Raw genomic sequence first — 16,696 nt, forward strand, 5'->3', positions numbered from 1 at the left:
GAGGGAGGGAGGGAGGGAGGGAGGGAGAGAGAGAGAGAGAGAGAGAGAGAGAGAGAGAGAGAGAGAGAGAGGAAGAGAGGGAGGGATGGAGGGAGGGAGGGAAGGAGGGAGGGAGGGAGGGAGGAAGGAAGAAAATGACAGAAAATATGCTTTCTTAAGTTTTAAGGGCACAGTGTGCTGTTCTCGTTCACCACTGCGTAGCAGATCCTTCCAGAACTTTCTCACTGGAACATTTGCAGTTACATCTACTCTAAGCATACACTTCCTACATCCTGCCCTGGCCACCACTCCTTGTCTTCTATAGAAAGACTTTGGCGTGGTTAAGAGACCTTATGAGTAGAAACTTGTGACATTTGTCCCATCATATTTCTTTATATTTAAACAAATAGTATCAATTCTGTGCTTTGTCTTTTTTAAAAAAGAATTTAGTGTGTGTGTGTGTGTGTGTGTGCGCTTTGACTGCATGTTCATCTGCACAACAGAAGAGGGCATTGGATCCCATTATACTGTGAACTGCTATGTGGGTACTGGGAATTGAACTCAGGACCCCTAGAAGAACATCCAGTGCTCTTAACCACTCAGCCATCTCTCCACCCCCTGTGCTTTGTCTTAATTAAGCACTGTCATTGATTCAGTTTGTGTTATACAATGAGCCTAGTTTGGCACACTCCATTTTGACATTGTACTGGCTGGTTTTGTGTCAACTTGACACAGGCTAGAATCATCAAAGAGGAAGGAGCCTCAGCTGAGGAAATATCTCCAGGATATCCAGCTGTAAGGCATTTTCTCAGTTAGTGTTCAATGGAGAAGGGCCCTTTGGCTGGTGGTCTGGGTTTTATAAGAAAGCAGGCTGAACAAGCCAGGAGAAACAGCCTAGTAAGCAGCACCCCTCCATGGCCTCTGCATCAGTTCTTGCCTCCAGGATCCTGCCCTGTTGAGTTCCTGTCCTGACTTCCTTCAATTATGAACAGCAATGTGAAAATGTAAGCTGAATAAACCCTTTTCTCCCCAACTTGCTTTTTGGTTATGGTGTTTCATTGCAACAATAGAAACCCTAACTAAGACAGACATCTAATTGAATATTATGATAAAAATAATGGTACCCTAAACTACGTACTTTGATACTATTTATATGCATCTTTTAAAGCTGTAATTATCTTGTAGAGTTAAATAAAATAAATTCTTGTAGAGTTAAATAAAATAAATTCTTGTAGAGTTAAATAAAATAATTTTTTGTGTTTGCTTCTGGAGATATATTAAGGGGCCTTGGATATAGAGGGAATTAGATTATAGAATCACTTTTCATCTTGTGATTCAATTTTGTATTTACTGCTTTTATTTTTATATGTAAAAATGATTCTTTTAGTAAACTGAAACAATTCTTGTGAGGTAACATTTGACCATAGTTAAGACTTTCCCCCAGTGTTTGAGAGATATAACGTGCTTGGGGGCAAACTTACTCCTCCTCATTCATGATGGGTAAATTGAAAGATGAAGCCTTATCATACAAGCCTGAGAGATGCTCTCAGAGAGGAGCTGGAGGAGGTTGGCCTGACAGCACATGACTTCTCAGTTTCCCACTGACGGATTGTCTTCGTCTCTTTGCTTCCAGAGGAGATCTGCACCCTTGTCATTGCTGAGAGCTTCCCTGAAGATGCAGGCATCTTTACCTGCTCAGCCACAAATGATTATGGATCGGTGACCAGCACTGCACAGCTTGTTATAACCTCTGGTATGTGAGAATCAAAAGCACCTGGGCCCTTCTCCATGTTTTGTTGTTGTTGTTGTTGTTTGTTTGTTTGTTTGTTTTTGAGTAGCTCCCCAAAGCAGGCATCAACTGTCCCAGGAACAGGACCTAACCCTTAGGAATGTTCATGACCACTCCAAGAGTTAGCCTAACAATCTGGTGTCTCATCTGTAAACAAAAGGCTTTGGGGGAGGCAGAGAGCACCGGAGGTGGAGGTGACAAGGTAACTAGTACTCACTAGCTCATGGGGCCAATTAAAAAAAAAATCATGCAGTCATGGTCTCAGAAACAATGGAGTGCGTAATCTTCATGCTAAGCTAGGATCCCTCACCTCAGAATGCCACCTCTAAGTCAGAGGTGTCGTCATAGTCCACAGAAGTGCAGAGGACCTGCAGAAGCCTGTCTGAACGTGTCACTACGTAAACCAGGATTTTAACTTCTGAGGGAGGAATGCAAGCAAGTGGAATGTAAAGAAATGGTGATGATCTTAGAAAGCAAATTTCATCACAGTATTATATTAACGTGAGTAATGAACAACTCTGATGTGAAAGAAAAAAGAACGGAACTTAATCCAGTGTTCGAAAACACAGGGACATCCAGACTCAAAAACAAATTCACCAGGGGAGACAAGAAGAAGAAATAAATGGATCTGTGCTTTTATTTGTGTTTTTCGGTGACAGTTTTCTGCTCATCTTTCAAGTGCCTCTTATAGAAAATTTTAAACTGAGCCCTTTGACCAAGCACAGTAAAACACACAGTAGGTATCAGGGAGTGGGCAGCTCTTCCATTGCCTTGATTTCTAGAACAGCAAGAGCTTGGGGGCTAGGTGGCAGCAGAGGCCCAACTAAAACAAGTTTAGGGTTTATGAAGTCCTGTCATTAAGATAAGTAGGGAAGGGTTCACCTTACTAGGAAATGGTGGACATCAATGATTGCTGTAAGCACCAGCTATAGTGCAGTCACTGGAGTTAAATACCAGGAGGTATCCCAGCATTTTAATTTTCATTTGGCTTGAAAAGTATCCCATCAAATGACCATAGTGGTCCCCAAACAATGAGGACAAAAACTAGACTCTGTCAGTTTGAGAGGTACAACCTGAAATTGTAATATTTTTTTTCACATCCATCTCCTATATGGCAAACACTATCAATAAATTGTTTGATTTTCTACCTACCTCAATAAGCATTTCTTGATGCACTAGACGGTCTGCTGGGCTCTCAGAAAAATGATTCAGAAAGGGTATGACTTCAAGATTCATTTCCTTTGTAGAGAGTAATCTTTTAAAATCTATTTTCAACTAAGTTATAATTGAGACAACATAATTTCCTATCTGACATGAAAATTTTCTCAATACTCAGAAGAGTTTCAAGAATTTTGCTTAGATTCAGAACTTTTCTCCCCATAGCTTCAGAAGGCAAGGCTGCATGAGCCTTTTCAGACCTTGAGTGCTTTCAATGAGAATGGATAGGATAGATGTCTGACAGGATTCTTAACCTGGGGGTGAGAGGGTAAAGTATTTAGGTTGACACTGTTTGCAATGTCATGTTTGATGATACTGTATCTTAAGCTCCTAACACACTTTGTTAAAGAATCAGTAGGGAGTCTTTCTACAGATAAACTCAATCTGGAAAGGAGGCAAGTAGTAGCCACTCAAAACAAGGTCATGAGGCTGGCAATACTCTCACATCCCATGACAGCAGTAGAATATTCCTTCCCTAATGACATGCAAGGAACTCCCACTAGGTCTATGTCTTACTTAGGGTTTCCATCACTGTGAAGAGACACCATTACCAAGGCAACTCTTATAAAGGACTACGTTTAATTGGGGCTGCCTTACTGGTTTTGAGGTTCAGTCTATTATCGTCATGGTGGGAAGCATGGCAGCATCCAGTCAGGCATGGCTCTAGAGGAGCTGAAAGTTCTACATCTTGCACTGAAGGCAAACAAGAGGAGACTGACTTCCAAGCAGCTAGGAGGAAGGTCTGAAATCCCACCCCCAACACACTTCCTCCAACAAGGCCACACCTACTGTAACAAGGTTACACCTCCTAATTGTGCCATTCCCTAGACCAAGCATGTTCAAACTGCCACAGTCTGTGCGTATGAAAAGCATCTGTTGAATGGGTAGCAACTTATTTTTTTTCCTCTGTCCCTCCCTTCCTTAGCCAACACTGAGAACTGTAGTTATGACTCAACGGGAGAACCCAACAGTGATCACTTCCAACACTTTCCACCACCCCCTCCGATCCTGGAGACAGGCTCCTATGAGCTGGGATCCCAGAAACCATCTGAAATCCAGCAGGTGAACAACCCCAACTTAGGATTTACCATGGCAGCCCTTCAAATGCAATTCAACTCTGCAGAGAAGGAGGCCAATGGAGTCCATCCCAGCCATGGAGTCAATGGGCTGATTAATGGCAAAGCTTATGGAAATAAATCTCCTCCAACAGCAGCTGCCCTGCTTTCGCCCACTAAAGAACCACCGCCTCTCCTTGCCAAACCCAAACTGTGAGTATTTCTGCATGGCTTTATAATACTTTCCATATCCCTGTGCAATTTTCTCTCTGGTTAGAAGAACGCTTTCTCCTGGACTGGACAGTGTGGTACAGCACCCCAACTGCAGGCAAGTTGTCCTTAGCTGAGGTGACCTGGCTGCCAAGTAACGTTATTCAAAAACACAAAGAATATTTAAAATAAAGAAGGTAAATGGCCCTCTGCTAGAATCTGTACTGGTCATGGCTTTAAAAGTGTCTAAGAGGGGCACTGCCTTCCTGTTTGTGGCAGGGTGTAACTGCTCTCCAGGGAGGATGGAGAAGGGAACTCCTTGGAGTCTTCTATTAAACCAAGGGAAAACTTTTCAACTGGTGGAATCAAAAAGAAGCACAGATGTGAGCAGAAGGGGGAAAGTAGAAATGGGGAGTGGGAACCCAGTGGCTAACCCTGGCCAGCAGATAGAAAGCAGAGACAGGCTTGTCAGGTGGATGAGTGACCATCACAGCTCAGCCTCCTTGTCTGTGGAAGTCCGTGGAACAGCACGTTTCCACCATTCATGTTTGATTTCTATTATTCTCTCAGGGTAATAAGTCTTGCATGAGCTGTTTCCATTGACACTATGTGGCAAGCATTGTCACGAATGCAGCCATTGCGAAGTGAGAGAGAGAGAGACAGGGTTAGAATTCAAAGTCTCTCTGTCATAGCCAAACAGTTCATAATTGTTCCCTAAGGTGGGTCGGTGGAAATGTATACATTCCCTACTGGATCACATTTCCTTGAGATGAAACTGCTCCATCCAAAAAAACCTCCAAATTCCCTGCGATGCCTGATGGGTTTGACTTGGAATAGAAAGGCTTCCTCACACCTGAGTTCTTTGCTTCCTTAGTAGTAAATACTTAATGTTCTTCAGTCTGTGATCCGCTGGGTCTTTTTAGCAATGTTAGAGTTGCTTAGAAGCTTGAACTGGAATGACAACCTTACATTTACACATCACTGTTTTGTTTGCCAAGGGATTTCATGGACTGCTGCCAGATGCAAACCAACTCAAAGAACACCTCACCCGAGTCGGGAGGCAGTTTTATAAAATCAACCTTCTGGCAGTCTTAGGAGGTGACAGTAGCAAACTACCCGTTGCTACCCAGTATTTCAGTTTGCATTGTTCTGGTGCCTCTGTTTAAGGTGGTAGAGCTACTGGCCAAGTTTATGTATAGCATTATGAAAGACCTGTGTTCTCACTGAGAAGATAAAATGAGCTTTACACAGACACACACACACACACAAAAAAAAAAAAAAAAAGAAAAAGAAAAAAAGAAAAAAGAAAAGTCGTCCATAAAAAGAGATTTACATCTCTTAGAGCTCCAGCCATAAAATTAATTGCTACTACTGACTTATTTCATGTTTGCATTTTAATTATATATTTGTAGTGCCCTTAGTGAAACAGAGACCACTTCTCTGGGGAAGAGCAGATGTGTTTAAGGAGGAGCTCCTGACTGTGCTCTTGATCCGGTGGAGTGTTTCTCCTCTAATGGTCATCATAAATCGGGTGTAAATCACAGGAGAGTAAACAAGAGGAGCGGTTACACCCCTCCTTCTCTCAGGCGTTCCAACAGCTCTTCAGCTGTATCACTAGGCTTGCCTGTATGATGGGGCCTTACCTACAAAAACAAAACAAAAATAATAATTCTGTAGCTATTAAAAGGTTGAGTAGCTCAAGAACAAGTTTCAAAAGGGGTTGATGACATAATTTGCTTAAATCATATCTTCTCAGAGGCAAACAGGGAGAGAGGACCATAAACTCGTCTTAGTGACTGTTTCATTCTAGCTTCGTACCAATTAAGTCTATTACTGGGTCTTTTCTCTACAAACAATGCCCAAAGCATCAACAGAAATGTACATCTCAAAGTTAAACTTGTGGATTCTCAGCATTAAAAAAAAAGAAAGAAAGAAAAAAGAAAAAAGCTCAGGTTTCAAATGCATAGTTCTGCCTGGAATCCATAGGAAATGTGTGAGTAGCAGACTCAGTAGGAGTGGCAAAGCATCAGGGACCGGCTGGTCATGTTTGCCCCTGTGCTCAACTCCTAAATTCAACTACTCAATGCAGAAATCACAACGTGCTGTTTCCAAGCCCCATCTATTTCTCTCCTCTTCTGTCTTCCTCCTCTTCCTTGTGAGCAGGAGGTACAATCAAAGCACACAGCCAGCAACATGAGAAGTCAAAGGGGAGGTTTATGAAGGATGATGCTGACACCCGGAAACAAGCCGGGTCAGCAGATAAAATGCTTACTTAACAGTGGAGTGCCAAAAATACACACATGGCCATAAAAGTGACATAGTGAGATGGTTGAAAAATTTTTCCATGTTATTTCCATGTTAACTCAACAGTTTTCTTTGCTCCTGTTCTTCCTTTCATCTCTAAAATAAAAATGAAAATAGGATTAGTATTTCCCATGTTGAAGTAAAAATGAACTCTGGTTAAATTAGTCTTTCCGTATAATTTTATTTACTGCTTTGGCAGTAATCAAAATTTTGTCTTTCTCTATCTCTACCAAGACTTACATACCCCATTGTTTCTGAAAATCTTGTCTCAAGGGAGAGATATATCCTAAAAATTCTTTCTCAGCAGGTATGCTAGTTGGATTTAACCATCAACTTGACATAGCTATTTCATCTTAGAGAGATATTGTCCAGATTAGATCAGCCAAAGAGCATGTCTGTGAGGAATTATCTTGATTGCTAATTGATGTAGGAGGGCCTAGCCCACTGTGGGTGATACCATTCCCTGGGCCATTGGTCCTTGGTGTAAAGGAAAGCTAGCTAAGGATGAACCTGAGAAGCCAACAAGTAGCTCTTTCCATCATTTCTGGTTCATGTTCCTGCTTGAGTTCCATCCCCAACTTCCCTCAGTGATAAACTTCGACATGTCTGCTAAAATAAACCTGTTCCTCTCCTAACTTGTTGCTGCTCATGGTGTTTATCCTAGAAACTGAATAAAACTACAGTATCAAGGTGTCTTAAGACTAAAGTTATGTCTTTATATAGTTGGTAACTATTTGAAATAGAGAATTGTTTTTTTGTTGCATATACAAGAATTGGAGATGATGTGTTGGGGGGGGGGAAGAGTGACTAGTGTCAGTCTTTATCAGTAACTTAACTGTACCAGGCTATGTTTGGAAGCTCCTTATGGGTCCCCCCCACCCCCACTCCTACACACACAGTCAAGTACAAATTGTTCCTTTGCCTGGAATGTTCTACGCTTGGAATGTGATAAAAGCTGGCCTCTGCTTGCCTATCAAATCTCAACTTAATGTCATCCCCTTCCCCAGCCACCCAATCTAAAGCAGCCAGCCTCCCCTTTAATTACAATATAGTACGTAGTTGCTTCTGATGGTCATTTACTTGCTATTGCCTTTGTATGTCGATGCCTCTTTGAGAGTAGGGGCCTTCCCTGCCTTCATTTGGTCTTATGTAGTAGATGTTCATAAATATTTTTGAGTGAATAAAACAAGAGGAAAGCAAGAAATGAGAGAAAGAGCTCCCAGTTTTAAAGCTACCTCATTTGTTCCATTTAATTTTTCTGTAAATATTTCCAAGACTTCTATCTTTAAGCACCACCGGTTCCAGAGTTGTTCGCCTTTATAATACATCTCTAATTGCTATCGTTTGTCTCTTCATCTGTTAATGATTGAATAGATGTGAAGAATTCAGCAAAAGTCCCATGTGAGGACCTGTAAATGTCACTCACTTGATCACATATTTAGCTTCCATGCACAAATCCCTGAATTCCATCCATCACCACCATCAAAATGGGCATGAATGCCTATGCCTGTGATCCCAGCACTTAGAAGGTATAGGTAAGAGGATTAGAGATTCAAGGTCCTCTTCAGCTACATCACTAGTCAAGACCAGGATGGGCTTGACCTAAACATGAGACTTTATCTCAGAAAAATAAATAGAGCTAGAAAAATGGCTCATTGAGTAGAATACTTGTGCAAACCTGAATTCAGACCTCCTGAACCCATGTAAAGTGCCAGATACGGTGATACGCTCCTGGAACCTCAGCACTAGAGTGGCAGATGGAGACAGATGGTCCATGAAACTCATTGGCCAGAAAGTCTAGCTAAATAATGAGCCTTGGGTTCAGTTAAAGACCCTGTCTCAAGCAGGAATATGAAGAGCAATTGAGGATAAACGTATGCTATCAACCTACTCCCCTACTCCTCTGACCTCTACATACAGAAACATGCATGTGACACATCCATACTAGCACAACACTCTCTCTCTCTCTCTCTCTCTCTCTCTCTCTCTCAAACACACATACACACAAACACACACGCACACACACAGAGTGGGGGGGCAGAATAAATATAAACACATTTCTCACATACTAGCATCACAGTAGAAAAATTCATCCAGTTACTTAACACCTTTCTTCATTTTTCCAGTGCTCCCATTTGATTGTTGCCTTGCTTTAACACACTGGGGAGAAAATGAGCCATCTGAAAAAAGGAGACAGGCCCAGTCTCTAGCAAACACGTACAGTGCTAGTTGGCCTGGGGACAATCAAACTGTCATCTCAAGGTGTGCATACTTGATGTGTTAGCCCATCAGATTACAGACTCTGATGAAGGGTTGCAGGCTTCTGTGCTACTCCCTTCCTGGCCTGTTTATGTTGGACCAAAGCTCAAACTCCAGTGTGTGGCTTGGGTGGCATAACTTAAAAAGCTGAACATTTTTCCATCCTTTAACCTCTCCTAGTTATGGTTCAAGATCTCATTATATCACCCTTTGACAATAGAACAAAATTGGTTTCCCAGATTCTGTTTACCGTAAGCCTTACCTAATAGATTCAAAAGCAAAACAAAACATGAAGGGCAAGGAGGGTGAAGGGAAACAAAACCATGTAGAGAAAAGTATGTGTTGCAAATAGCCAGAGACTTGTAACCATCAGGAAGCAGTGAAAAGATGCTTAAATGCAAACGAATATACTCTAAATCCAGACCATGTCCTTGTCTCACTATTTTGAGTGTCTGCAAAATGCTGGGAAATTCTGGAAAAGGTAAGAGCATTATCTCTGAGTAATCTGAAGCCTAATGATTGCCAGGATGATTTTGGTAAAGAAAATACACATACATACATACATACATACACACACACACACACACACACACACACACACACACATCTTTTAACCTGATACAGATTTTATTTTTTAAAAAATCTGTGAATTTGAACTCAGTGCAATCTGAAATACTTTTTTTTTGGGTCAGCATTTACAAGGTGAATTATTTTACCTTTGATTTTAAAAAGTCAATGTGCATCAGCTTATGTTTCTGCTTAAGTGACTTTTATTGTCTTCAAAGAATAGTCCCAGAGCAGTTTAGTAATAGTAAAAATGAAAAGCATAGAATCAAAGGGGCCTTCAGAATAACATTAGAGGGAAAGTGGAGGAGAAACATTAGAGGCAGAAATAAAAGCACACATACACACTTACCCAACAGGATCAGGAATAAGTGGAGCAGAGATGATGGATGGCCCCAGGTAGACCAGCTGACCATCTGGACATACAGCCTCTTTATAAATACCCTGTGGTGACAACTTTACATTAACAGTGTTAGTGTTGGATCTCTTCTGAAACAACCCCTCCCTGAGGCGGGAAACCTAATCAAGAAACTTCCTGAAGTATGAACTTTTAACTAAGAAATAACATTTGGATATAGTTTTTCCTCTACTTTTTTTCATGGAAATACTGGCTTTAAAGCAGGGTCACATTCATAGCACAGGATCATACTACTCAGTTACAACAATTTCTTGCTAACTTCAGTGTGTACGTGCATTTCCATTAGTCTGAATCCTTATTTGGTAGCTCAGAATCTTACTTAGTGTGTATTAAATACTCACAAGTGCCCTATGTATGTCAGAAGAAGTACTCTACCACCTCCTCCCCAAAACCACAATATATTCAGTCTCAAATATTTAGCGGTTTACATGAAAGAACACAGACAGGATGGTAATAATATTCTTCAACATTTTATCTTGTCTAAAGGTGTATAAGACTTCCTTTGGTAATTATGAAGTTGAGAATATAGTACCTTCCTGATGAAGACATTTTTAGTGGGGAGATAGCTAAGATAAAGCTACATAGAAATATGAACAAGAATTGGGCAAGGGAGATGGCTTAACAGTTCAGAGCACTTTTGGTTCTCATTCAGCCATTCATAACTCTAGATCCAGGGGATCTGGATCCCTTGGGCACTCTCAGGCACACTCGTAGTATATACACATGCAAGCAAAAAGGCATGCATATAAGATTAAATAGTCTTTTGAATTATTAAGACTCAAATTAGGCTATCGAGAATAATGAGTAGAGGTAAAGAATGTAGATGAGGAGATTCTTATTTCCCAGCAATGTGGAGAGCATATTTGAAAGTAATAGAGACCCATATTAAATTCAGTGCACTCTTTCGGTGGCTTTGTATCACCAAGCATTAGCATTTAGAGGGTAGAAACAGAGAATGTATACAGTTGGCAAGCCTGGAACTGTAAGGGTACTGCTATACTGAATCGGAATATCCTTAAAGAGCGCCATTCAAAGCAGCATACATGCAGTGTACAGAGTCAGAGAAGACATAAAGATAAAGGGGAAAGCCTTGCAAATAGAAGAGGCTGAGATTCCAAGTTAATGGATGCTATACCAGCAGCACAGCTGCTTCAAGACAGGGTGAGATTGAAAGCCATGGAAAGGAATACCAGTGACAACCAAAGCAGGGGACTAGCTAAGTTCACAACCCACAGACAAGTGTCTCCCAAGTGAAATGAGAACTTAAGACATATCAGTTTGAGTGGGAAGTTCAAGTGGAAATGAAGGTCACAGGCATACGGGAAATTAATTGTCCAGCAGATCAAGAAGCTAGGAGGAACATTGGCATGGGTGGTGGCCAAGGGCGATGGCACAAGCCCAAGGGCTAGATAGCAAACTCATTGAGAAAAGTGAGGAAGTGGCCAAGGTTGTTGGTGACAACAGGAAGGAGCGTGATTATAGGTGGAGTGCAGGAACTTTAATGTGCAGCAGACATTGAAGGATGGCTGTAGGAAGCATGTGACAGGCAAAGAGTGCTTGTTCGGGGACCCTAAGGGGCTAGTAACATCCCTGGGGAATGCCAGGTTTCAATAGAGACAACGCAGATTAGAAAAAGTAAAGACATTCCAAATCGATAGAAGGATCTAGAAAATGGCTCCAGAGGATGAGTCTGAATGAGGAACAGTCAGAAAGAAGAAAGCCATGGAGATGAGAATTACACCTGGGAGGTGTGCCAGGCATAATCCTGGGATTACTTTTCTTCCAACAAAGGGTGGACTAAGACTGTCCCTGGTGAGGCACCAATGGGGTCTTAGCCAATATAATTTCCATTTCCTTTTGCACTCCTATTTCTTTCATTACATTTCAGCACCATGATTGATTTTTGTCATTACTGACCCTCTTCTAGCCAAATGAGACCCTGGACTGAGGTTTTACTAAACCAGCTTATTTCCTACATTTGGCTCTTTTAAGATAATTATTCTTAGCTGATGACTCTCTGATTTGTATTTATTGAATTTCATTCCCTGTCTACAACTCCCGACTATGAGAATTTATTTTTGTCTGCTTCAGACTGAACTGTATTAGGCTGCTGATTATTTATTTATTTATTTTTAATTCTGTGAACATGTAAGTTTTTCATTCAAACCAATATATCATCCAATGGTGAGAACATTAGGAACAGCCGGGCTTGTTTTAGTTGGTTCGGCTTACATGTGTAAAAGCAGACAGTTCGTTTCCTCAGCGAACCCGAGAGTGACTGTTTCCTTCCTTGACTGGGCTTAGAAACACATGAACCTTGTGAACTCTGAAGTCAATGTCACTTCTTCTTTTTAAACCACTTCCATATGTGGCAAAGAATTATATATTCTTTCATTTGATTTGTAACAATAATATACATATTTAACTTGTTTGATGAAATATTTATATCTTATAAAACGGGGTGGCTGGACAGGTCCCATTTAATTTAAGCACACATTGGCTTCATTACTCACAAGGAAACTCACAAGGAAAGTTATTTGCAATCAGAACTTCAGGCCTTACTGCCAGAGGATTTCAGGTTCAGGCCTTTTGAGCACTGTCAGGATGCTTGTGGACTGAGAGAGCTTTAAAGAATGCTGATCACTAAGGATTAGTATTTGCTGGAACACTGAACAAGGTCTTTGTTATGCTTCTGCTACAACTCTCCATTGCCCTTCTGATCTGCTGTTATTTAAAAGCAGTGACCTACACATCCATCCTCAGTAGGTAACACAGTAGGAAGAACCCCTGATATGGCCCTAGTAAAGCAATTGAATGACACAACCTCCAAGTACAGTGATCTGGTCTTCTCTTTGCTCAAAATAGTTTATAAACAGGTTGGATCCTGGTATTCGTATGCCTCACCTACAATTTCAAAGGTGGTGCTTTCCTGCCATCACCATTAAGTGTGAATGCTATGAAAGACTCTGGAAAGACCACAGATACGTTTTGTTTTGTTTTGTTTTGTTTTGTTTTGTTTTGTTTTGTTTTGTTTTGTTTTGTTTTGTTTTGTTTTGTTTTTTAAGACAGGGTCTCTCTGTGTAGCCCTGGCTGTCCTGGAACTCGCACTGTAGACCAGGCTGGCCTCGAACTCAGAAATCCGCCTGCCTCTGCCTCCCAAGTGCTGAGATTAAAGGCGTGAGCCACCACTGCCCGGCCACAGATACATTCTTGCCCTCATTTCTATCTTGGTTGAAATAGTCCATATGCATGTGATTTTAAGCATGTGCCAATAATACCTGTAGCAAAAATGTGTGTCTGTGTTTCCAGTAATATTTAATAAATGGGGCTGCGCAGGCCAACCATCTAAGCAGCAGTGGATCTGCCTAGCTCAAGCCGCTATGCTCCACGGCCTGAAGCCAAGTGCTCCCAGCTGGAATTGACCAGAGGCCACGGGCACACCACAGCTAGAAATGGCCAGCCAGAAACACCAGCCCTGGCACCCACGAGATGCCAGCATGGGAGATGGCTCCACCAATCTTCCACGCTGTCTCCACAAGGCTGGGCTGAGCCCAGACCATCCCTCCATCCACAGAGGCCGGGTAGGAAATGAGACTCTAAAGATTATCCAATAGCTTTATATATTTGGGAATGCTCAAATAACAAGAAGCCCACACAATTAGAGATGTTACCCGATACCTAACTTAGATATTACAACTACCTTAGACTGCTGGAGACATACATACATCCGCCGCCATTTTCCCCTCTCTCTCTCCTCTTCTTTTTTCCTATCTTTTCCTCTTCCTTCTTCATATTCCTCCCACATTAGCTCCTCCCAAAATACCAAGTTTAATATAACGAGAAATATAACACTACATGTGAGTAAGAATAGCCATAAAAGGTGGCTCCATTATAAAGAAGCATTAAAAAAAAATGCCTTTGCCCTCTACAACTTCTAAAATGGAGTTTGTAGCTCAAAATTTCAAATAGTTTTAGCCTTTGAGATAAATTCTTGTTTCATATGACTGTGTTTATATGTTTAACTCCTTCTTTCCTCAATAACTGTTGCTTTATTTCGATTAAATAAGTAATCTTTAAGTGAACATGAAATAGTCACACTTACTTCACCCTTATTTCTGTTCTATTACAAAGCAACTTTATATAAAGAGAATTATTTGTGATAGATCATTCTAGAATTAGAGCAAGAACTTTTACTTCCTATTTGTTCTAATTATTCTATCTTTGAGAATGGGATTTTGCTTGGTTATTGTCATCAAGACTTTCTGGATGGATGTGTAATACATACTTATAATCTCAATACTCGGGAGGCTGGGGCAGGGTTGCTAGGGACTCAAGGACAGCCTGGACCATATAGCAAGTTCCAGATCAGCCAAAAACTTTATGATGCTGAATAACTGCCTTACTAAAGAGTGATAATCATTTTACCAAAACATGGCAGAGATGGGTTTCTAAATCGATCTGAGAGTTCTCCTTGTTGAGAACTTGATTTGTGATCAGGGCTGCACTCCATCAGCTGTAGGGTGGGAGGCAGGGGTGTACATTTACTCAATCTGTGTGACCTAAAGCTGCTCTCTAAGATGGCGTACTGTTTTACACTCTTGCTGTGGCAGTGACTGATTACGTCAGAACTGGATTCCAATAGCAATTGGAAGAGAAATGGAAAGAGGTGCTCGTTCAACTTTTGTCTAAGTTCCTAGTCGCTTTGGTGAGAGCACCTGTGAACAGCAGCTGGATTCACACTAGAGCTCTGCCCGGTGCTGCATGGAGAGCAAGTAGGGGGACTTTTGCTTGAGATTCTGAGGCTGTCTTCTAGTGTGGGACTGCATTAAAATGGGAGAAAACACAAGTCAGCAAATACCCAGGTCTGCACCCACATCCAGCTCAGCCCCACACATGGAGCTAGATTTGGGCGGACAGAGTTGGATGTGACATTTCCATGACAGCCAAGAGGATTTACAGACATATGACAAGCTGGGTGGGGGTGTGTCCTGAAGAGGCCATCCTGCAAGGCAGAGCTGAAGGATAAGGCTGAGAGGTCACAAGACTGGCAGAGTTCCATGCCATGTCCTAAAAAGTCATCAACAGTTACAGTAATACTTTGAGTGCCTGTGATGGATACAGTTTTGAGTCCACCTTTCTTCCATGCCTCTATCAGACTAAATTAGTCACCACATGTTCTACAGTCAGTGTAAAATAACCACACGCCTCTTCCTAACTGACTCCCATTTGGTTATAAGCAATTTATCAAATAGAAACCCTGGGTCAACCAGACCATTCTCCCTCCTGGTATCCAATCTTTCCCAGAAGCTATGTTTATATAGAATTTACAAATGTCAATATTTCTCACGCTTCAGAGTGAAGAGTGTGTATTTCTGAGCTCCTCTGACCTTGACATATACTTCACTATGCCATTTAAAGCCTAAGCACAGCATTCTATGATGCTTACAAAAAGTAGAAAGCCATTATGGACAGTGGCAGGCCAGGAGTCCCCACCTTGAACTAAACAAAACCAAGTGCTAGGTTTCTGATAGACCCAGTCTTTGCCTCCAGTCACTTTGTTCTACTGTGTAGACATTTTCCTGCTCCTTCCCCCAGAAACCCATTGTCTCTACTCATAGAACACATCATTTCTCACTCTGGTATGACAAAGCACAGAATGGCATAAATTATAGAAACAACTTTGGAGACTTTATGCAAATATAATTGATCCAGTATTAGTAATTGAAATGTTGGGTATGGAACTCTTTTGTCCAGCTTTGGCATGATCTGCTTTTTCCACACTGAACTGTCTCTGTCTTTGCGTCACTGGGACCACAGAAGCACTCTACAGCATCTTTTTAAACGTCATTTTCCTCATCACATTTTCATGTACAAGTGCTGTCCCTTGAATGTAGGAAATGTCACCCCCTGGGACTTTCCCTTATCATCATCTTGGGACTGCAGCTTGACTTTTCTGATTCCCAAACACCATTCTGTAACTGCATTTTCTTCTCTCCTTTGCTACAAAACATTGCCCTCGGCTCTCAAAGAAAAGGTGTGGAACATTGACCTTCTACCCTAACTCACCTGAAAATGTCTCCCCGCCTGCCCTGAACTGACAGCTTAGCCGGTTGAGAATTACTGGTTTTCTTTTAAAACATGTTGAGATAATTCTTTCTGATTCTACCATCTAGTGTCACTACGGCAAAGATCATACCCATCTAGCTTCTGGACTTTGCTATATGAACTTTTTCTTTCTTCCTTTCTGTATGCACATGACCTCATCCTGTCTTCTGTCTGTAGTGAGGACTGGATGTAGGCCATCCGACATGCTCTGGACTCCTGTACACCCACACGTCCTCCTCCACTTCTTACCTTCAGACCAGCTTAGATTTGAGCTGATTCTGTAGTCCATACAGGCCTCCAATAATCTATCCTCTTGCCTCAAATTCAGTCCTGTGTCACCAGAGTTCTCCTCTTGAAAGGCAGAAGTATTTTTCTAATATCTCTATTTGAAACTTGTAATAAGGTAATGTTAAGACTCTCAAATGGCCAGATGGTGGTGATGTATGCCTTTAATTTCAGCACTTGGGAGATAGAGGCAAACTCTGTGAGTTTGAGGTGACCAAGGTCTACAGAGCAAGTTCCTGGACACCCAGAACTACACAAAGAAACCCTGATTCAAAAAACAAACAAACAAACAAAAACCAAACCAAAACCCTCTTTTACTGCTGAAGAATTAGCTCAGTCAGTAATGTGCTTTCCACACAAGCTGGAAGATCTGAGCTCAGTCCACAGAACCCACATGAAAAAGCTAAGAAGAGGCATATCCTAGAGCCAGCCAACTCATAGTCATAGCCCCCATCAGTCTCAGTCTCTCTCTCTCTCTCTCTCTCTCTCTCTCTCTCTCTCTCTCTCTCT

The 16,696-nt window shown here is 41.6% G+C and overlaps 1 protein-coding gene across 3 annotated transcripts in view; it reads left to right on the forward strand.

The window, feature by feature from the left end:
• Window positions 1-16,696, forward strand: part of Palld (palladin, cytoskeletal associated protein) — a 391,437-nt gene that overhangs the window by 204,492 nt on the left and 170,249 nt on the right. For all 3 annotated transcript variants that reach the window (XM_028757735.1, XM_028757733.1, XM_028757734.1), the window contains 2 exons: window positions 1,613-1,732; window positions 3,912-4,254. In XM_028757735.1, the coding sequence (XP_028613568.1) occupies window positions 1,613-1,732; window positions 3,912-4,254 (463 nt within the window). The remainder of the gene's footprint in view (window positions 1-1,612; window positions 1,733-3,911; window positions 4,255-16,696) is intronic.

This window comes from Grammomys surdaster, unplaced genomic scaffold (assembly GCF_004785775.1).
Source record: "Grammomys surdaster isolate TR1022 unplaced genomic scaffold, NIH_TR_1.0 126182, whole genome shotgun sequence".
NCBI classification, from domain to species: domain Eukaryota; kingdom Metazoa; phylum Chordata; class Mammalia; order Rodentia; family Muridae; genus Grammomys; species Grammomys surdaster.